Source organism: Thunnus maccoyii, chromosome 4, assembly GCF_910596095.1.
Source record: "Thunnus maccoyii chromosome 4, fThuMac1.1, whole genome shotgun sequence".
In the NCBI taxonomy this organism is placed as follows: Eukaryota; Metazoa; Chordata; class Actinopteri; order Scombriformes; family Scombridae; genus Thunnus; species Thunnus maccoyii.
Genome location: NC_056536.1, coordinates 15,033,365 through 15,057,368, shown reverse-complemented (window position 1 = coordinate 15,057,368; position 24,004 = coordinate 15,033,365). Strand labels below are relative to the sequence as shown.

Below are 24,004 nucleotides of genomic sequence, written 5' to 3'. Positions count from 1 at the left end.
ACAAATGATTCAAACATGCACAAGAACAAGGTTCTACTATTTGTACATTGCTGATATTTTTATTTTAGTGTGATTGATATCTCTTCATGTCCAGCTCATGAGTTCATGAGTGAGCATGTGTTCAAGAGTCTGAACAAAACGCATATAAATTATATTTGCAACTCAGGACTCAGTAATTATATCACCAAAACATTTTGTTTGAATGATACATTTTTAAACTGTCAATTTCAGATGAATTAGGATTATGGCAGTTTTAGACAGTAGGACTCACATCCTATGTTCAACAATCAGAGTCAGAATCATTGTTTTTAGACTTTTCCACCTAAGACAAAGCTGCTCATATAGCCAATATTTTTTGTCATTTCAACCTCAAATACCTCATAGCAGAACAAAATTCTGCAGCCAATTGTGACTCCAGATGTTTATGGTTTATGATGCTGTTGTTGCCTTTTGTTAGTGAGGATTGGCCAGCAGAGGGTGCCAGAACAGCAACCCACCTAATCAAGCATGTTCACAGAAAAACTGATTCACTGTTTGAGCAACGCAGAAAAGATTATTGAAACTTGTATGTTTGTTTCCAAGGTCTGTGCTGACTCAGACTTTTTTTCCTGATATGATATGCTCAACAGTGAACTCATCGACAAGAAAATACAAACCTTTAGTGAGGCACCTCACAACAAAATCACTTTTTTGTTCGTCAGTACAACTAACTATGAAGAGTAACATTCAGCATCGAGCTCTTTAGAGAAAACCTTCAGTCTTTCTGCCAGTTTATTATTTCTACGGTATAGTTTTGAGTTTTGTTTATGCAGTTTCAGTGACATCCTAACTGTGTGAATGTACAGTAGCTGATATATTCTGAGAAAACATTTTTTTGGCATTGGGAAAAACTTCTTTGTTGTTGCATATGTTAAGTCAAGTCAATTTTATTTGTATAGCAATATGAACACTAACACACACACATACACACACACACACAATAATAATTATCAAAATAAAAACGATAAGAAGTTGAAAAGCAGTTGTCCAGCCGCACAAACTCAGGTGAGAAATAAGCCTGAGAAAGGTTTTAAGTTTTCTTTTAAACGTAGAAATAGTAATGGCTGATCTCTATTTGTAAAGTAAAAAGAAATGTTTAGATTCACATTGGAAATTGGCCTAATTTGCGTTCACATGAAAAACCTAAAATTCTCATTTCTACAAAAATATTCAGTGTAAAAGACAGTTGTGTTTGTAACATCTTTTTGTTTCTGCAGTCAAATTAAAAACACACAAATAAACACATATTTTACATAGGAAATGAAAACTACCCGGATGTGTGCTCTTTTAATTGATGCCATTAAATTTAGTGATGATGGGTGGTCGCAATCTTTGCACCAACCCTTCACCTGGGTTGGCGCTAGATTGGCTCTCAGCTCTCGCGAGATTTGTACACTAACCTTAACTTTAACCGCACTCGCGAGAATTCGTCCCTCCGGTTGATTCAATCTAGTATTTACCCATCACCTGCCTCCCTGACAAATAATAATGCTAATCACATCAGGTGCTAATACGGTTCACATTTAACTGACACAATGAATTGGAGCTGAACAGTCGGTAAGTAACAACGTTATTTACCTGAATAATAATAGTCACATAAATACCTGTACAACATGAAGGAGAGAATTAACCTGAAAGCTTTAAAACTAACGTTAGTTTGTGTCGCTGAAAGTTAAAATGACCAACAACGAACCATCATCATTATTAGCTAACTTGCTTTCAACTCTCTCACAGTTACTTAAATTAAAACACAGCTCTGCAGTAACCTAATGGTGACGGACTGGATAAGTAAGATAAGTGTTTTCACTTTATACGTTAATTAAATCATAAAATTATCACAACAGTTTGGACCCCATAAACCATACACGACCTAGGCTATATCACTTTGGCTAACTATTATTACTATTACTTCTAAGTTACTTACAATTAGCGCCCCCCCATGTTCAAAACAAGCCGTTTAATATAACTGTATTTCATTCATACAAACTGGGTTAACTACAATTTTCATTTTGACATGAAGACTATTGTGCTTAAATATAAAGTCAGTGCTGGAAGAAGTATTCAGATCCTTTACTTCAGTAAAAGTACCAATACAGCAATGTAAAAATCCTCCATTACAAGTAAAAGTCCTGCATGAAAAATCCTCCTTAAATAAAAGTACATAAGTATTATCAGCTTGATGTGGTATTGTAAGTATTGCAGTAAAAGTAGTGGTTTGATCCTTATCATTAGATTATTAATACTGAAACATCAGTGTGTAAGTAGCATGTTACTGTTGTAGCTGCTGGAGGTGGAGCTGGTTTGAACTACTTTATATATAGTTAGCTAGTTTAGTCCAGTGGTTCCCAACCTAGGGCTTGGACCCCTCCAATGGGTCGCCAGATAAATCTGAGGGGTCGTGGGATGATTAATGGGGTCAGTAAGAGCTAGACAGTGTAGGGACAACATTCATGTGCACAATACAGGTGTAAAAACTACAACAAGAGAAAGTTCAGACCTACTTTTCAGTTTGTTTTAAATATAAGGCAATCATCCCCAGGAAAAGACTGCATTTGCTACAGTATGGTAGCTCTTATGGAAGACAGTGCACTCCTTGTAGTAATAATATTGTTTAATAAAGTTTGAAACACAGGAAAAATTCCAGTTGCATGGAAACAGTCAATCATTGTTCCAATTTTGAAATCCTGTAAAGATCCATCAGACCAATCAAACTATAGACCAGTAGCCCTTACATCACAATTAGGGAAAGCTATGGAGCGAATGGTTACAGAGAGGCTTATATATCTTCTACAAAGTAGAGTCTTGTTTTCTCCAATTCAAAATGGGTTTCATAAAGGGAGAAATACAATGGACTCTATTTTAACGCCTAGAGTCAGAAATTGGGAAAGCCCAAGCAAATAAGGAAATGGTGGTAGCCGTCTTTTTCAATGTAGAAAAAGCATATGACATGTTGTGGAAGGAAGGACTGCTTATCAAATTAAGTAAGTTAGGGGTGGGTGGCAGGTTATATAACTGGGTGCTGGACTTGTTATTTGGCAGGACAATAGAGGTAAGGGTAGATACAGAATACTTGAAGTTGAGAATCAAACCTCACAGGGCAGTGTTTGCTGTCCAGTGTTATATAACATCATGATTAATGATATATTTGAGCAAGTTGAGAAAGGTACAGGGAAATCGTTGTATGCTCATGACGGGGCCTTATGGTTAAGGGTGTGGAACCTAAAATATATACAGAAGAAACTGTTGGCTACAACTGAGATGATGGAGCAGTGGACAAATAAGTGGGGTTTTAAGTTATCTGTAGCAAAGACACAAGCGATTTGTTTTTCTAGACGTCATAAAGCAATATCCTTGAAACTATATGGCCAAACACTTGAGCAGGTCAGTGTGACTAGGTCTCTGAAAGCATTGTTTGATGAAAATCTGACCTGGAAGCAGCATATTGATAAAGTAAAGGACAAGTGTAAAAAGGTCAACAATCTCTTAAGATGCCTGTCAGGAAGAGACTGGGGAGCAACCAGAACATCACTGTTTAATGTATACCAGGCCTTTATGAGAGCTACGTAAGACTATGGGCGTGTAGCTTATATGTCAACAGCAGAGAGTCACCTTAATAAGCTGGATGTGGAGCAGATGCATCTCCAGTAGCTGCCATAAAAGTTGAACTGGGGGAACTGCCATTACGGATAAGAAGAGTGAAACTTGTGCCGGCATACTGGGTTAATCCGCAGGGTCATAATAGCTCACATCCTGCAGGACTGTTGGGAGCACAATGAAACCAATTTCAGAAGCTCTGGATGGATAGGAAATATAAAAGCAGAAAGTGTAGGTTTATGTTAGTTTATGTTCAGCTCCCTGGTTGTTTGTGATGCGACCAGCAGATTTGAATATACAGCAACAACTGAGGAAGAAATCTGAACAGGGATCTGCTGGGAGGATAGCACAAAATTACACTGAGCAGCACTTTGCAGATAAGTTGGTGTTATTTACAGATGGTTCAAAAGCCCCGGAGACTTGACGTACAGGAGCTGCAGTTTTCATCCCACAATACAAGGTTGCTATTATAAAAAGAACAGCAGATCACTTATCAGTATATGCAGTTGAGCTCCTAGCTATTTTGATAACTTGGTGCAATGGTTAGATGAAAACAACAAAATAATGCACTAATTGCATCTGATAGTTGGGCAGCACTCACAAGCATTTAATCTGTGAAATCGTGCAGACAAGATCTTCTTTTTGAAATTCATCTTTAAATTTAATATACAGACTGCACAATAAGGGTCTGACAGTTTTCTTTGTTTGGGTTTCTGCAGATGTAGGAATAGAAGGAAATGAGGATGCTGATATACTGGCCAAGCAATCACTCACATCACAAACAACAAACATAAACATTCTGCTGAGTAAAGCTGAGGGTAAAACAATCATAAAGAGACAGATTCAAAAAGTATGGCAAGAATACTGGGACATAAACGATACAGAAAGACATCTTTTATAATATCCAGAAACATGTTGGGTTGAGAAGAAGGTTTGGCAGGAACCAGAAGGAAGAGGCAGTCACTACCCGTCTCAGGATAGGACATACTGGACTTAATAAGACACTTCATAAAATAGGTAAACACCCAACTGGTAGATGCTCACACTGTGGTCATCCTGAATCTGTCCAGCATGTGCTGCTGGAATTTAGGGGCTATGAGGAGTAAAGGAAGGAACTGACATCAACATTTAAGAAAGCTAAGCTAAGTTTCACTGTAGGGAAACTATTTGGAGATGTGGCATGGGGAATATACAGTCACCTAATTAAGTACATGAAGGAAACAACTTCTCTCGATAAAGAGATTTCAGTTGTTTTTTTTTCCTTTTGTCTGTCAGTCTGTTCCGCACTCCAGTCTGGTGGGTGGCGGTAATGCACCTGTAGGCCAACCGCCAATCAAAATGAAAGACGAAGAAGATGATTAATGGGAGAGGAAAGACGAAAAACAAAGTTCTGATACACAAATCTGTTTTTAGTTTTGGGACTTTATCTTTAATCTTTGATTTTTGGTGAAATATTGGATCATTTGAACATTTATTGAAATGAAACCATGTCAGAAGTTTGGGGAAAAAATCAGTATTTGGTGGAGCCGTTAACAAGTCATAGACATCTGAAATGTGACCCCGACTACACACTGCTTTTTATAAGATGTCAAAAAGGTTGGAAACCAGAATCTGAAAAGGAACTACAGCTGTCAAATAAATGTAGTGGAGTGGAAGTATAAAGTAGCATAAAATAGAAATACTCAAATAAAGTACAAGTACCTCAAAATTGTACTTAAGTACAGTACTTGAGAAAAAGTACTTAATTACTTTCCCCCACTGATGAAAGTATTATAACTGGCCTGAGAGATTATTTTTATATGAAAGGAAATACATATATACAATACTCTGTATGTACTATTCACATATAGGTTACATATTTAACAAATGTATGTTTTCACAGTTCTCTTACGTCAGTTTTGGTGCCATATTCATCAGTACTGGCAAAAATGTCTTGTTGTCCGACCAACTTAATGTATCAGGATTAATAACAAAACAAAAAGGGAAACATCTCCACCTTGTTTTGTCTGGCCTGTCTTCCTCCTTTATAAAAATGTCAACATCTGTCGACATTTTTCTCTTCAAATCCACAGAAGTTACAAGAATATTTATGAACCTGAACCTCTTCTTCACCCAGCTTACTGGATTTATATTCAGGATCCTAAATAAACCTTCTATAATTTATTACTTACACAATCCAATCACCATTTTTACCAGATTGTGTGTTGGTGCAATTCTCCATATAGGGTCACCCAAATAATGTCTCCCTGAAGGAAGAACTACATTGGCTATGTTTACATGCACAAAATATTCCAGTTTTTGCCCTTATTCCAAAAAAGACAATATTCCTACTAAACTGTTTACATGGTTAATGAAAATGAATATTCCACTAATATTCCCGTTTACATGCAGAGTGTTTTCAGGGTTTCCCTCTGCTCCAGTGGGAACGGGATTCACAAGATCTCTGCAGGCAGTGAAGTAAACCAGCAAATTGAAAAATATTAATGAGCTGCAGTTGATATTTATAAGTGATATTGATATGACTGATATGATAAATTTATAGTTACAGACACATCCATGATATTTACTGCACCGCTGAGTGTTTTTGGTGCATCACACAGTCGTTACCGTCAGTCCATGGCTGCATGTCAGGATAATAACTAATACCCTCCATCCCCATCATGGAGAAGGCACACTCTGTTTTTCCAACCCACCCTGAACAGCTCTCCACTCTCCTTTCATTCCTTTCCTCTGTCTGCCTTCCTGCTCAAGAATAAGTCATTTTGCCTGCGCAGGGGTAAAGAGGCAAGAGGGCCGTGTGACGCAAACTGCGGTAAAAAGCCCCCCTGAGACACATATTCCGAATGCGCTGTATACATGTCGAAAGAATGCTCCTAAAACCAGAATAATACTGGCATATCCCACGTCTTAATCGGAAAAGGCTACGTTCAGAATAAGGCCTAATTGAGAATATCCAAACAGAATATGCTGTTTACAAGACTAGTATCAAATTCTGAATATTGTCATAATTGGAATAATAGTGGAATATTAGTGTGCATGTAAACATACGCACATCAGTATTTATGTTATAGTCTGTTATTCTATTAATGTATAATATATTTCTATATTTCAGTCTACTATGTCTGTTTGAGCATTTTCTGTAATAATATAAACTTTCCCTGAATATATGTTCTTGACAATGTCTGTTTAGCTCTAAAACTCCCCCAGGTGGATCATTAAAAAATTATTGCATGTTCTTTAGATGACAGCTGGGAGATGAAATGTCGGTTTCTCTCCACTAGATGGAGCTATAACCAAATATGTTGTTTTTTGGTGTGCTGACGCTCATTGCACTGGTTGCACTTTAGTGTGGAAGACAACCAGGAAACACTCCAGCTTTGTAAATAGTAGACAGTAGGTGGTGCTAGTGATTTATCAGCCTAGAAAATATCTTATCAACAGCATAATTGGAGGTTTCAGCTATGAATAAGCAAAAAAGCTTAAATACTTCAAATATTCCTGTTAATTTGCCAGTTGAGTTTGTTTTTATCATCTCCTCCGTCGTGTGTGCTTTATGATTTACTGTGGGAGTACATTAACAATTTAGAAAGTTAGACTGGACAAAATTCAAGCTTGTTCACAGCTGTGTGTTTTATCTGTACTGAACTCTTACTGACAGTTAGAGCTCCCCCGCCCACATTATGAAGCCGAAACATGATTTGAATTGATGGAATTCAATTCAGGCTTAAAGCAATTCACTTCAACCAATCCATTCCCCCACCCTGGTCCTTTTTACTGAATGAAAGGCGTCTTTAAATTAGATCTTATTCAATGATCAAAGTAAGGAAATTATTTTCATACAATAAAATGGGTTCATGACCAAACAAAGATCATACATTTGTCTTGGAGCAAATTGTAACTGGCTTTCAGAGGTGAATTTCAATATGGCCTCCTCACATATTGGCTCTTCGCCAAATCGCAAAATATCACCACCATACCCAGGAGAGGATTATAGTAATTTCCTCAAAGATTGGACTGTAGGAATATGTGTGTGTGTGTGTGTGTGTGTGTGTGTGTGTGTGTGTGTGTGTGTGTGTGTGTGTGTTGGGATGTTTATGGGTGATGCATGTATGGGAGAAGAGGGTCATCACTGACATTTATTATAATGAAGTCTTCGCCCTTTCACCTCTCCTAAGCATCACACCCAATCTGCACTGGTTCCAGTGGGAGGAAAGCAGATCTACATCACACACGACCTGGCACCTGAAACCCAAAACATGCTTCAGAGTGTAGATGGCTCTTTTAAGGTATGCTAGTTTTTTCATACTGTATGTATTTATTTATTTTTTGGGAAATATCTGTGTGTTTATTTATTGCCACATTTAAGATGAGATAAGATAAGATCAGGCTGATTGTCCAATTAGACCATCACAAAGAGACTTGCAGTGTCTTTGGTATCCGTACATTTTACAGTGTGTGCCATTGGGAGTTTTGCAAGAAAGCTAGCTGGATAATCTAGGCTTATTATCAGTTAGCCTGCCTTAGTTGGTTATATAAAGCGGGCTTGCAATGATCCGTATGCAGTCACTTAAGTAACCACCAGTCTTTGAGAACACATCTGATGCTGGGAAGCCTTAAATTGAGATTAATACTATGTTTTGCTTCATTAAATCTGAACTTTACAGCTAGATTTTGGTCATAGACATGCAAAACTGGGTTTTTTCCCAAGCAAGTCACTTCCTCCCCCTCCTTCTGTACAGATTTTTTTCAGAATTTTTTCATTTTTTATCTTTACTAGTTACCATGTTGTTTTGGAAACAAGTTATTTTTAAAATTATCATACATTGACGCAAGAGTTAAGAGAGACTTAAGCATAAATATTCTCCTTCAACCAAAGATGCATCCAAGCAAGTGACACCCACACAAAGCTAATATCATGTCTAGAAATACACACAATCATGCCAATCTAACAATTAAAAATTTGAGTATGCAGTGTGTTCACACTGGAAAAGTGCCGAAATTAATTGATGGACACTATTCTCCCACAATGCAATGCACAAAGGAAATGGAGGAGTCTACTCACAGCTGGATGAAATTAAAGTTAATAGTTGATGGTGATGAAATAGCTTCAGGAACACCTCAGAAAACAAAAAAACTATGGTTTAAATGAAACATTTTTCTTGGCAGTGGCATTCTGAAGTCAGCATTTCTTTCTGGTTTACAATCAAGTATGTTGATGTTTTGTATACTAACCCCAAAAAACGGTATATTATGAAGAATAATATTTCATATATACTGTATACAATTAGTATGTAGTGTGGAATTGAGACAGAGCTTGAGTCTGAAAGCCTTGCCAGCTTCCCTACAGGCCTTGAAGATCACCTCATCCACACATGAGCAGAGGGGTTTGAAATAACCAAATCTTGCGTACCAACATTAGATCTGTCTTATCACTCACTCTGTGTACTCCCAGAGGTCTGGAGTGACTGGAGTTAATTTTGTGTAACTAAAACTTTGGAAAGCTTGAGGCGGTCATTTGGTTGTCTTCGAGTTTGTGGAAATTGTGGCTTTTGGTTTAGTTTTCAGTCCGAAGAAGTTTTCTGCTTTGGTGAGGACTAGCGCCTGGCTCTGCCCTCATCTCTCCTGAATGTAATTTTATTGGTTTGAAATATGACAACAGTCCACCGCGTCTCTTCCATTTTCTAACTAACCGTGTCCATGAATTTCTTTAGACCTTGATGTGGAGGTCTGCCTAGCCAAGACTAGAACTAAATGATTGACCAACCATCAGTGCCGTCAGAGCCCTGTGCTTTCACATAGCAAAAATGTTTAGGAAACAGTAATAACCACACAAACTTGTAAAATGTAATACACTCAGGTGAATTAGCACCTGCTACTTGCTTTCCTATCTCGATAATGAATACTGAAATGCGGACACGGTGTTTTTACGATATATTATATGTCGCTCTTGATGGGGCCCTGTGGTACCTTAAACCATCGATAATAAGAGAAATGTTGTTTTCGGCCGCCCAATATCTCAAATAACCCCTGTGGAATAATGCAGAGCCTGCAATAATATTGATCTTTTGTATGATATCATGTTATCGTTACAGACAGCTGTTTTCTTTCACCTCAGGTTACCTGTTAGCTATTATTGTTCTGTAGGAGTTCCCCAATTAGCTGCGTGGGGCTGAGGACACGATGTGTGCTTCTATGTATGTGGGAGTTTTTTACTAACAAGCGTATTTGTTTTTGTTTATATTTTACATTTGTGCTCTTGTGTATGTTTGGCTGTTTTTTTATAGCCAGTCTATGCATGCAGCCATACACTGTGGTGTGTGCTTGTGTGTGAACAAGTGCGTACTTGTGTGTTGCGGGTGATGTTGACTTCCTGAGGCTGATCACCACCCTCTTCCCAGAGTCTTGTTTTTGCCCGTCTCTCCGCCTGTGTGGAAGTTGTGTGGGCACCCTCTGGATTGCCTCACTGCCGAAGCATGCCGGACCCTGTTATCCAGCTATCCATCTGTGTTATTGATTTTTTTCCCTCTTTGTAGAGTTTCATCTTTCCTTCACTTTTCTGTAGAGCGATGGAGAGGGAGGGAGTGCGAGAGAGAAAGGAGGGGCGAGCAAGGGGGTAGAGCAGAGATCTGAGAGCTGGTAGAAGAGGGGGGGGATGGAGGGATGGAGTGTTGGAGGAGCAGAGCAATGGTGGGGCTTCTGTGGGTAGGGGTGTAAGAGGTTGGGGGGGGGGGGGGGCCCCCAGCCTGGACTATGGATGAGCAGAGAGAAAGAGAGAGAGAGAGGCACTCTTGAAGTGTTGGAGCTTTTTTTTTTCTCTCTCTCTCTCTCCGTTTCTCTGCGTTCTCATGGGAGTGCCCCCCCTCCCCCTTCTCTTCTTCCTCCTCCATCCTGCTCCGAGGCGCCTCTGCTACACACGCTCCACTCGCCACCCCCCTCCTCTTCCTCCTCCTCCTCTGCCTCTCGCTCCGTCCGCCTGCCTGCCGTCTCTCCTTCCCGGGGGGCCTGGGCAGTGCTGGCGGCGCAGCCGTGATTTGCAGGAGATTTGTCTAAGTGAGAAGCAATTAGTGCGCCTAAGCACCGCTAATGTATGCATGCTGGGGCTGCCGCTGCCCCTCCCGCTTGGTGGTGCCAGGGCCAGGCCAGGCCGGGGCACCTTTGGCATTCTTTCTCCCTGTCTCCCCTTTTCTTTTTTCATCTGGAGCTGTCACTTTGCTCTCATTCCCCTTCAGATGACCCAGTCCTCTCTGATTCTATTTGCCCAACAGTTAGTCGACCGGTGGTGCTGAAGCGTATGTTTATATCTACCATGTGGCTTTATTGCAAGTATTCAAATGTATGCAACTGTACATATTACACTCTCCAGTTTGGAGACTTCTCCAAAAGGTATCAGGGTTGTCAACTTGTACTATCTAAACTTCATTAAGGTTTGGAGGTGATCTCTGGCCCCTCCTCTTCTCCTACACATGTTTCCATTGTAGATTCGAAGGAGGCTTCAATGAGCCTGGAAATTTAAGTGAGTGATGGTGAGTGGTAGCATAATTTGGGTGCAGTAATCCATCCACACACTGGAGTGTACACTCAGATGAACACACACATCACAAACACAACAAAGTGGAAAATTGGTGGGTGGCAGGATTCCCTTTGAAACCTGCGGTGTAAAAAGGCTTGTGTGTGAGCGTGCATGCATGAGGGACGTTCTGCATGGTGCGACTCCCCAACTACTTGAAGATGAACTTTGCCCTTTTCAACACGTTCACTCTCTCTTACTCAGACAAAAACAAGATTAAGTCTGCTCATCTTTACGCAGTGCTGACTGCCTTCCAAGTGGGAGCCTACATGGACCGTGGGTGGTTTTGGAGGGAGGTGCTCGTTAATTAAAGATAGGCTAATTACTGGCGCTTCTTAGCCTGGCTTTTGCGGCGCTGATAAGAGGATAATCCTAGAGAGAAAGCCGGAGATCGAAGTGGTCCCCGGTAGACCGGGCCTCCTGCTCGACTGGGCCGGAAGAAAATGCACTTCAACCCCCCGTCCCGTCGCTGCTTCTTTAAAGAGCAAGACTCGTAACCAGAGAGTATAGAATATTCAATCAGGCTGCACTTCAGCAGGAGGAAGCCTACATAAAAGGCTCAAAGACATCAACCATTGCTTGTTAGACTGAGGGTTTCTGAGGCTCCTTTAAAGCTACATCCACTGCTTTAGATGAATTTTGGCCAAGAAAAAACATGATGGTGTGTTGTAAGGTAACAATGGCCTCAAATACTTAATTGATCCCTGTATGGAAATTATATTGTTACTTTTTCTCTCTGTTGGAAAGTCTTCAGAACAGTATCAGCTATAGACATGTCCTTTAATTTGGATGCTTGTTTGTGGTCATATTATCAAAATCCCACGAGTTTTTCCATTGGAGCCTTCCCTCATTGCAGATGCACAAACACACATGCACAGACACACATGCAGACATGTAAATTATCACATTTACAATCCAGACCGCACTCACATGACGGAAAGGTTGCATGACCCGACTATCATTCATGTGTCTCTAACCCATATTTTGTCATGGGGAGTTAGCCATTAGCACTTGCTGCGCTGTTCCCATATGCTGGGCCTCCACAGATCTATAATTCAGGGGTGGCAGATGTCCCCATGCATTATTCATGAGTGCCGTTCCATGCCAGGCTAGCAAGTGAGCCAGCGGCAGAACCGTCACAAGGTCCTTGCATATAGAGGGTCTCTTCTATGTTGACCTGCGAGTGCACCTTTCCAGCAACTCCTTCCTGCAAATGGGCCACAGCAAGCTTTTCAGGGATGGAGTGTTTGAAATTGCTCTGTAGGACAGATGGCACCGTAGGATTAAAAGGCCATGACGATACTGTGGTGACGGTCCTCTGTTTATTACCTATAGTTGTGATAGTCTTGAAACATAGGAATTGTTTTTTTTTTAAAAGGCCACTTCCTTAATTTTTATATTTTAAAGTCAATTGTAGTCCCAGGGAGTTTTGCAAGTCTCTACAATAGTTGTGTAATGCTTTCTGTGGATCTGGAGGAATATTTTCATTTACCTCTTTTGGTAAAGGGCCATGCAGATAGTTTTGTTTTTCTTTGTCCAGGTTTTGAGGTGTCTGTCTTTGAGATTTCAGCCACCATTTAATACAATGAATGTGAATTACATTTAGCTTGTTTTGCTCACAGCATTGAAAAATTGCACTTTTTCAACAGCAGTGTGTCTTTCCAGAAGTAATGTCCTTGGCAATCCACCAAATACTCTGTCAGCAGTTTTCTGTTTCTTCAGTAGAAAGTAGTTCCAGGGACAACTGTTGACAGCAAGGTCTGTGAATGATAAAGAAATGAAGTAAAATTTTATTCACCTCCATTGTATTGGGATGACGGCAGAGATCGCAGAATGAAAATAAAAACAAAACTATCTGCACGGCTAGACCCAGCTAGAGTTAAAGGTGCAGTGTGTAGAATTTAGTGGTATCTAGTGGAACGGACTTGGCAGAAATGGAATATAATATTCATAACCACCTGAAAATAAGAATCATTGTGTTTTCGTTACCTTAGAATGAACCCTATATATCTACATAGGGATTAGGTCCTCTTCGACGGAGCCCGCCATGCTGCACTGCTACGTTTCTACAGTAGCCCAGAACGGACAAACCAAACACTGGCTCTAGAGAGGACCTTTTGTAGTTTTCGTGTCCACTATAGGTTCTCCTACACGCTTGGAAGGGAGGGAGGGAGTATTCAGTTTGTTGCAATCTGCAACCTCACCACTAGATGCCACTAAATCCTACACACTGCACCTTTAAGTGAGAAAACACGTTTCTTTGTTGTTTGGGTTTCAAACTCCTCATGACTTTTTATTACACATTGGACTGTGTAATGCAGTGTAGAATATTCTAGGTGCTTTGAAGCAGAGGAAGAGGTCAGATTTTGCGTGTGTGCGTGTGTGTGTGTGAATCGTCTACACTGTAAATCACACCTACATACCTGGAGGAGACAGCAGCGTTGTGTGCCGATACCCTCAAAGAGTGGGAGATAAAACACACACACACACACACACACACACACACAGGCACCCAAGATCACAAGCCGCCGCCAGCGCCAAGCCTGGCCGGCGCTGAACCGGCAACTCGATACCTCCTCCGGAGCCCTGCGGAGGGGGAGAGTGGGTGTGGGAGAGAGGCTTCCATAAAGTCTGTCCCGCCGGTCGGCCGTAACCTGAGCTGCCTCCTAGCAGACAGCCGCGGTGCCTCACAGTCAAGCACGGAGAAGTGTGCGTGTGTGTGTGTGTGTGTGCGCTTTGAGCCCGAGTGAGATGGGACGGGTGACATGCTGCCACACGCTTGTTACCACGCTTGGGATCAGGCCTATGTGCATGTGTAGATTACAAACACACACATAAAGCAACGGTAAGACCTCCTCTTGACTCTCTGTCTTACTCACAACTTTACACATGCGTCCACAAATTCGCTCTTAAATTCCTTCCCACAACATATTAACACATTGATTCTTTTTCACACTGACCCTTCCTCTCCCTGAAATTGATACAGATGACGAGATGACGGGACCTTTGTCACTGAGTCACCAAGCTTTTCTCTCCTCCAGGCTTTAATCTTTTTTCCAACATCTTCTCCCTCTTTACCCTCTGTGAGCCTCCAACGTGACCGTCATCCAAAACATCTAAGACGTCAGCGAGCAGAAAACTGCCGTCAGCTGCCATATTGCTTACTGTTGCTGCCAGGGTGCTGCCCTTTACGGATGTGAGCGCAGTGTGTGTGGTTTGGGAGCAGGGTTGGGGGAGGAGGAGGAGGAAGAGGAGGAGTGGGGCCGGGGGGGGGGGGGGGGGGGGGGATGATCGTGCTTGTCTCTGGGCTGGCAGAGGGACAGGAGCCCCTTGTGAGGTTGCAATGGGCGAGGAGGTTAACTGAGCCACAGCAGAGCCAAGATGCTGCCTGGGATATTGACAGGTTGGAACCTGAGGGCTCCTGCAGGATAGGAACAGACTGCCAGAGGCTTGGTTACCACCACCGCCTGCCTGCCTCGGAGGGAGGGAGGAGTATAAGAGGAAAGAGGGATGAAGGGAGGAGTAGGAGGGAAAGATGGAAAGAGTGGGTGACGGCAAGAATCTGAGATTTATTCCTCTACAATGTCTAGAATAAAAGTATCATGGGAAGAAGTCAAGTCAATTTTATTTATACAGCGCCAAATCACAACAGAAGTTATCTCATGACTCTTTTCATGTAGCAGGTCTAGACCGTACCCTTTAATTTACAGAGACCCAACGTTCCCCCATGAGCAAGCACTTGGCGATGACGGCAAGGAAAAACTCCCCTTTAACGGGAAGAAACCTCAAACACAACTGGGCTTTGGATGGGCGGCCATCTGCCTTGACCGGTTGAGTTGAGAGAGGAAGTGAGAGAGAGAGAATATTGTTCGTCTGACATTTATGCCAATAAAGCATACTGAATTGAAAAAACATTGAATGGAAAATTGAATATAGCAAATAGAACCTGGCATGAGAGTGACTGGATTGGCTGATTTGGTTGTAATCAATCTCACAATATTAATATTATTCTAATAGGGATAGATCTTATTATTTTATGCAAAATTGAATGTAAAAAGTCAAATTGATGATTGATCAATGAAGTAATTTGTTTTCAATTACAGTGTAGTTTGAATCATGATTTTTTTTACCGCAAAATTCTGTGAAACAGTAACACAGTATGATGTTAAATTATCACCTAGCTCCAACATCTTTGCGGAGCTCCACTCTGCTGCTTTCACTCAGCAAGGAGCCAAGTATATGGTCTGTGTGGTTCAGGGTCATTTGCCATGGTAACGGTGAAACAGGTCAGAAGGTGATTGGCTTAGCTGAGGAGGGTGCTGGCGGCTGTTTGTTGATTCTCTGATAGGGGTGACCTACCCCTGACCTCCACACAAATCAATACTGCCTCCCTAAACTTTCATTTGTCCTTGTTTGCTCGTGCTCACCCCTGATTGGGAGCAGTTTAAGTAGAGCTTTTCAAGTCTGACAACATATTTGTAGCCAAATTGAATTTGGATAGAGAGATGTTAGTGCATTATTATTTCCTACTATTTGTGAGGAATGCAAAGGACAGAATTATTGGTGTACATTTTTTTTTTATATATCTGTTCTGAAACTCTAAGAGATTGAATTGTATCGATTTATCTCGTGTCAATATTTGAAGTCTGCAGTCTACATCAAGTAAATTTAGAGGTGAACTAGCATGGCCTTTGTATTGAAGTACATGAATACGACGTTAGTAAATTTCCAGTCAAACTATGATTTCAGAGAAAACTCTTTGTTCTGTGTTTATAGAGAATCTGCGTGGTGTAGGGAGTCCCTCCAACGCAGGAAAGCCTTTGAGAAGCTTCTTCCTGTCTCTTCACCTCCTCTTCATTGCACTTTTGTTTCTCTCTCTCCTCTCACCCCCTCGTTCTCACTTTCACTACCAGTAATCCCCGGTGTGGCCTACTCGTTATTGTGTTCCTCTGCAGAGCAGCAGGGCTGTGTGGGCTCATGTTTTTTTTTTTTTTTATTTTATTTGGTACGTCCTATATATACAATATTTCCCCATTCTGGGGTCACCCTTTTCCACTCCTCCACACAGGGAATCACCTCACTGAAAAGCATTGTGGTTAATTTAGTGGGTAGTTGCACTGAAACATTACAGTGTGAGTGACATGATATGCTGCGCTGTTAGTTCCCAAAACTAACAGGTCAGAATACAGCGTATGCCTCAGAGCATCCTTATTACTGTGTATCAGACTCAAGATTCACTACTTTATTGCCATATCAACATAGCTCGCAGGATTCTGCCTCAGTGCAGCTCAGATATGAAATATAAACAGTAGTAGACATTACAGCACAATACAATACACAACTACTGTTATAGTTCAATAAATTCTCACAGTAGATTGTATAATGTCTTATGATAAGCACAAAGTTTTGTATGCTGTAATAAGTGACAACATTTTTTGTTACATTATTATAACATTTTCTGTCCAAAACAAATGTAGGTAACAACATTTTGGCAAAAGTTGGGGTAACTAATTAGGTTATATCACTAAAAAGGCCTGGTTGAGCCTTGCAACCCCCACAGTGTTTCATACAATGAAGGTATGAGATGAAAAGGTACAGTACAAATACAATCTCCTGGGAGATAAGGTTTCATAGTTACTTATATCCACAGGTTCAAATTTCCTGTATTTGAATATTGTCTCTTTATATGCCACTTTTTATAGGAACATATTGCTTCACAAGAAATCTAAAAATCCTAACAGACCCAAGAGTCTAAACATGAGACACGTGATTAAAACCATATTTTTACATCACTCAAGGAAGTTTTTTTTTTTTAAATCAAAATATTTTAATAAAACCCAACAAAACAGACCTCTGAAAATATATAACCAAAAAACTCTTGTGATAAATGTGTTTTCATGGGTCATTTCAAAGAAAACACTGAGTCAGTTTGTCAGTCTGATCTCCTCAGGCAAGGTATTCCAGAGTAATTGCAAAACTGCCGTGACACCTATTCACTTCCATATATAAATGACGTTTATTTGTACAGAACTCTTCAAAAACAGTGCTTTCCAAGGCATTAAAAATACAAGTCTTAAGCCATTATAAATGCACAGTAAAACATAGGAGCAATAAAAGCGGATAAAGATAATAAATATTCTTATTTTATTAGAAGAACAGAACATATAAAGTCACTGCCAAAAATACCTTGGCATAAAATGTCAGTATCAGACTTTAAGAGACCAGAGAACATGTTTTTTTAAAATTATGTTATTTAGTCCAGCACTGCATATTTATGATAGATGGTTAGAAACAAATACTTAACTGAAAAGTCAACTGATGAAAACAGGCTGCTAATATCAACAATAACACCTGACATGCATCAGGACCTAGCTATCCATCTAAAAAAAATAAAAACGAAAACATTTCAATTTTGGAACTGGCCCACAATAGTGATAAGTTATTAAGTAAACAGAGCATTTTCACAGCAGACATTTTGACATGTCTTAGCAGGAAAAGCACAGGTGTAATTAACAACATTAATAACGTCTGCAATCCATTTAAGTGACCCAGTTTCAGGGTCCTGGTATTATTCATGTTTGCTCTCTAGAATAGTTTACTGGGACTCTTAATGGAATCGAGCCATGGTTCATGTTATTAGTTGCACCTGTGTTTTTCCTGCTATGACAAACCTCCAGTGAGCAAAGTCTATGTAGACTGATAACTGATGGCAAAATCTAGAAAAAAGAAAAGAAAAGGTGTGACTTCTTAGTCACATCTCATCTTTGAGTAATTTTCATCTTTTCAGTCTACTTATCTGCACTTTTTGCTTGGTTTTCACTTTCTTTGCACAGTCATCTTCCTGTGTGCAGTTTATGTTCGGTCGGTCCTGACATTCTGCTTAAAAAAAAAAAAATTGTAATAGGCTCACTTTTCTGTTAATTGGTGATGAAAACAGACATTTATTAGGAAATGTTGCAGATTGTTACTGTAACTCTGGTTATAATGTCACAACCTTCACGGCTTGTTCTTTAAGATCTGGAACATACAGTCTGAAATTCTGAAAACCTTTTTATTAACACTAAACTACATGACAGTAAGAATGAATATCAGCACACAGCCTCTTCCTCCTCTGGTCTGTTTCAACACACAGCAGACGTGGTTAATTGTGTATTTGGTTGTGTGTAAGTTACAGTATATTATCTCCAGAGAGTTTGGCTGTCGTGGCGTTGGGAGGGCTGCGTCGTGGCCGTAGCTGCGTGGAGCAGCAGCACAGGAAACGCGTCAAAGCGCTCAGAGCTAACTGGAACCAGATGTTTGAGGCTACCGGCCGGGGGATTCTCACCGTGGAACAAGAGTGTCAGCAGGGGAAGTGAACTTCCCCCTGACTGTTTTGCTGTCTCTCGCTCTCTCTCTCTCTCTCTCTCTCTCTCGCTCTCTCTCTCTCTCTTTATCTCTGAATCTTTTATCTTTGGGTTGTTTCCTTCTCTCTCTCTCTCTCTCTGTCAAAACTACCTGATGTATCAGTTGTTTGGGGTTAAAGCAGCTGAAATACAGCATAACACGGGATGAATAAAATAGCCAGGAGGATATCCTTTCTTGTTTTTTTTGTTTTTTTTGAACACCCTGCATAATCGTATGTGAAAACCAAATACAAAAAAAGGTTTAAAGATGTTTGAAACACTGATGTGCACCACTCAAAAAGTACAAAGATGCTATAATTTTTCCAGAATCGATGTGTGTTGCACTTACTGGTTTAGTTTGAATAGAACAGCTAATCTCATGCAACTTTACTGATATAACCCAGCGTACTCTACCATCCCTCCTTTTACTACCCCATCTCTCTGAAGCTCTCCATAGTGGGAGATGAAGTTGGCCTGCTTTCTATGCCTGCGAGCATTGCCTGCCCTCCTCCGCTTCACTGCCCCCTGACTTTCTCTCACATATACAGTACAGAAACACACACACACATATACACGTGCACATTTAAGCACATGTGCACACACACACACACAGAGACATACACTTTATTCACTCATGCACAGCAATCATACATGGCACGTGCACACACATGACGACCCATGAACCGCTGACGCTGTATGTGCATGACTCCAGCTGAGCCTCCAGTCAACCCAGGGCTGCCGAAGCCTCGCCTCAGTCTTACCCCAGTGTCTTTGCCATTGGCGGATCCCCTAACACAGGCCACTAGGCGACAGCAACAACAACACACATCCACACACCCTCCTGCGGTGACAAGTGTTCTGTAATATCAAATGATAGAAAGACCGGCAAACAACAACGACTTGCATGGCACAGGACGATTACAGAGCATCCTAAATACTGACCAGAGTTGAGAGTGTGCATGTGTGTGTAGATGCATGTCTATCAGTGGCTGTAAGATAAAAACTCCATCAATGGTTTGGTCAGAGTTATTTTCTTTTTCTTAGCTGCTTCGAGGTGAATCGGCAAAGCCTGAAGGTCCTGGACAGCTGTGGGTGAGAGCGGCTTTCAGCAAGCTGGTAGTCTTATCATCTCTCACACACACACTAACACACACACGCACACACACACACTGTCCCCTCTGACCCTGGCCATTTCCTGCCCCTGGCTGATCTATTGGCTGATGCCTGCCCTGTGACTGTAGAGAAAAAGAGTAGGGGAAAGAAAGTGTGTGTATGTGTGTATGTATGCTTGTGGCCTGTCCCAGCGAATCGATATCCGTCTCGTATCCGTGAGCTGTGCCTGACCCCTGGGTGACCTTGCTCAGCATTGGCGGTTGGGGTTCTTTTTTTTGTTGGGGTTTGAAAACGTGAGAGGCACATCGAGTTTTACCCCTCGCTAATAGAGGTCTGGAGCCGTGGAAAAGTGTGAAAAGTCCTGACTTAAATGTGCTAGTCTGAGGAGACAGCAACAATGTATCTGAGAAATGGTGAAATAACAGGAAATACTTGCTGTAGTTGGTGGTGATTTTACAGTAAAGTTCAAAGTATCACCCCAGAGACTAGTCTGATATGATTATAAACTGCAACAGTGAATATCAGTAACGAATCTCAATGGAGACATTGTGGTTTTAAAGCTAGCATTGGAATCATCCTTACCTCCATGTTGTGGTTTCAAGAAAAAAAAAAAAGTAGAAAAAGCAGAAAAAAGTTCACCTCAGTTTTCACTTTAAATTTTATATGGATGACCCTGTTGTGCTCAAGGCTGAGATACTAAAAGCCTCTCAGATTGTGTATGTGTGTGTGTGCGTACATACATGCGCCTGTGCCTGTATGTGTGAGACCAACACAGAACTTGCCTTGACGTAAGTTTGCTAGTTGGACTCAGCCTTGCGTGTTGTTGGTGTGTGCTGATAGAGGCTCCAGCTCCCGGGCTGAGCGGGGCTGCGGGTGCTAGCCGCCGCCGGCATTAATTGAACCCTGCCGCTAAGGTAAGGGGGGGGAGGAGGAGGAGGCTGTCAGCGAGGGAGAGAAAAGAAAAAAAGAAGGAAGAAAAAAATAGCGTGGTGAGGGCGAAGTGCCCCTGGGGGGTTGGGTCCCTGCCTGCCTGCCTGCCTGCCTTTCGTTCTCCAGCTCCTTCCCCCCTCCCCGTCTAAATAGCCGTGCCGGCGCTCCAGGGCTTCCTGCGCCTTATCTGCTGATAATTGGGCACTGGAGCTCCACAGCTCGCTTATGAAATATAGATTCCTGACGGAGGGGAAGGATGGGGGGAAGGAGGTAAGGTTGTGGAGGGAGTGTGCAGGCAGAGAAAAGCCCCTGGTCGTATCAGAGAGCGTGGAGCCTTGTGGGCTCCGCGGTGTTGCTCTGGCTCGTTTAGCAAACACAGCCCCAATAGTTAGGGCGAAGGCCTCTGTGCCAAGCAGCCCACACTGTCACAGACAATTAAAAAACAATGCTTTGTTTCTATTGTTCGTTGCACCCGCTGGGTTCAAAGAGCTATAAATTGCGGGGGTGAATGCTTGTTGTGTAGTTTGTCGCAGAGCATGTGAAATCTTCCAAGCAATTTCAAACGTGTAGCTGAGAATTTCACCATATGTAACGCAACGCTCTGTACTTTACAGTCCCTGCTCAGTATTTTACTTGGTGTGTTTGCATACTCAGTACTTGAAATGGTGTGAATGAGTAGCCTGAGTAACTAGTAGCCATGAATCTCAGTATTCCTCCGTGTATGAATGGAAGTGGATGTTATTTTCCTCCAGCGAGGTTGGGATGCTATCTGCAGCGAGGTTGGGATGCTATCTGCAGTCTCATGGGGGAATGTTATTGGATCACAACATGGAGACCAATTCCCAGAGAGAGACGAACAGGGGAAACACTGTTGGGTGCTCAACACAGCATGGATCCCTCTTGTCCAAGGCTACTTTTCCTTTATAGCTTTGAGCAATGGTGTTCACTTAGAGTTTCATTTCATAATCGTTATCTAATCTATTTAAGAAAGATTTTCGTACAAATGTTTTCTTTCCATAAAAATGAACTATTTTATTTCATTTCATTCTGAAGAAAATGTCACATAATGTGCTTAGCTTTCATGCCTGAAGTTAGTGGGAGTAGGTATCTCTGAATGTCTTAATTTGGATTGAAGCTTGGCAGCTGCGGACTTGAAACTCCCCTTGAATACAGGACAGCTTTGGCCGAACAGCTTTAAGCAGATTAGCATTGCTACATTTACAGTAATCAGTTAAGAAGCTATTAGATCCAACAGCACACCACGCATTGAATCGAAACATCGAAAAAACCTTTTCTTCAGACCCATCATACCTGTCTATGCTTAAATTCAATTCAAATACACACAGAGACAGGTCTGTGCATGTCCCAATTAGCTAGTGCGTGGTTGTGTTAATGAATGGGGAGCTACCTGTTTGACTGTGGGAGGTGGACTGGGGGTTGGTGTGAAAAAAACAAAAAAACAAAGTAAAAACAAAAAAACAGGCTGGAAGGCATACTCCTCCACATTTTATGCATGAGTTTCTGCAGAATACAGCAGGCTACATACATCCTATATAGCAACCAGCACATGAAGTTTTCACTCACAGGGTAATGTTGCACACCTTTTGCTTTTAGTCAGTCAAAAGAAAAACCAAAAGGGTTGGATGAAAGCAATATCAAGAGTGACTCCCCTCTCTAGCCTTAGCTCTGTGTGTTTCACATTAGTTTTAAAACTATTCAGGCTAGATTGTGGCCAACAGTCAGAGAACCTTACAGTCTGAGTAACTGCTCCATCATCATCACGTTGACCAAAGATACCACAGGAGCCAACAAAATATCTCACCTGTTACATGTTCTCCCCCTAACCACCTTTATTTACTGGACACAAATACCAGTTCTGGGTTACGTATTGATCTTGGCACAGACAAGCCGCTCTCCCCGTTTCATTTCCCTCAGACCACCGGGGCCCTATTGGTCAATAGCAATTGCAATTCCCTGCACTATAGGCCAGACAAATTCATTTCAATTACAATTAGCATGGAGGCCCAGCAGCTGATTTATGGCCTTGTTTTCCTTCCCGTGCGTTCCTCCACACATTAATCACCCCCACAACGGCCCGTGTGATCCTCACTTCATCTACCTGCCAAGGCAGCCGCCCTGCTGCGCATTCCTGGATCCCTTCCCCTCTTTCCCTCCCTAACTCCTGTCCTCCTTCCCTTCTGACCACAGGGAACAGTGGGTGTCCTTAACTCGCACCTGACACAGACCAGGGAGCAGGGCTGCACTTAACTCAGTGCTGGGGCGTTGGAGTGGCACTCATTTATCATGTGTAATGAGCAGATGTTCCTTGGGAAAAATGAATGAAAAGTTCTTCTTTCCTTCACTCTTTTTTTTTTTTTTTTTAACCAAAATGAGCTCACTACAGTATGATTTGATTTTCTTGAATTTGATCCCGAGGAATGCAGATTTTTACAAATGTTTCCAGTCTTTGCAAACACACATGCAGGATACACACCTACATAAATACTTAAATCAAATCCCATGCTGTCACCTGACTTATGCTCATAGTGAATAACTACAGAAGGGACATGCCCATTGCATATTTATGTCCTTTGGTCATGTGCTGCAGCCCAGAAAGCAGGTTTGGAAGTTCACTGTCTTGAAATTAAGTTACAACGAACAAACACTCTCATCCTTCACTTCACATTTGGTTACCATCAGGCCGGGATTAACAAGCCTATTTTGGATAGTCTGGAAACTGTTTGGGACAGAGCAGTGTCTCGCCACTCCTCCTCCTGTGCTGTGTCGGAGGCTGAGTCATCCGGGGCCAGACGTTTCCACTGGGACAATGTACCAATCCCTGGTGGCCACACTCAGTCTTGTTTATACGGCCCCGTCCACGGCCCCGTGGATCTGGCAGCAACTCTCTTGCTTCCAACCTCTGTCCCCTTCCCTGCTCCTTCACCCTTTGACGTTCCACCTCAAAGGCCTGGCGTGTGTTTGTGTGGGTCGGGTGGGGGGGTGGGGGGGGGGGGAGTAGTGACCAAGGCAGTGGTGCCTCCGTGGAAAGCCAGTGGCTTCAGCGGGCCAATAAAAACATAAGGCAGTGTGCTGCTCTGGGCAGACTAAACATCTGTTCGGACAACATCCTGACTGGAGCTTCTCTGATGGGTGGGTGGCGTGCAAGCATGTGCATCTACACGTACATATCTTTGTATAAAAACTGCTCTCACCTTTTCCACCAAAAGGGAAGGAAATCAAAATTGTCTGGATACAAGCGAGGTTTGACTCTGCTCTCAGACTCAGACTGGTCAGAAAACTCTGACTATATTTGACGATAGTAGAGACTTTCAGGGGCTTTCATCACTTTACTTATTACATTCTCACCATGTCAGCAGAA

At 41.8% G+C, this 24,004-nt stretch overlaps 1 protein-coding gene across 3 annotated transcripts in view; it reads left to right on the top strand.

Moving 5' to 3' along the window:
• The first annotated feature begins 1,466 nt into the window (after positions 1 to 1,466).
• The window catches only part of samd11 (sterile alpha motif domain containing 11), an 87,300-nt gene continuing 64,762 nt past the window's right edge, over positions 1,467 to 24,004 (top strand). The window contains exons 1-3 of one of the 3 annotated variants that reach the window (XM_042408689.1): positions 1,468 to 1,596; positions 7,809 to 7,919; positions 19,627 to 19,698. Coding sequence is in view for 1 of the 3 variants with exons in the window: in XM_042408690.1 (XP_042264624.1) it covers positions 7,890 to 7,919 (30 nt within the window). In the remaining 2 variants the exon portion in view is untranslated. Of the gene's footprint in view, positions 1,597 to 7,808; positions 7,920 to 19,626; positions 19,699 to 24,004 lie in introns of all 3 variants that reach the window. The other 2 variants (XM_042408690.1, XM_042408688.1) reach the window with 2 other exon arrangements.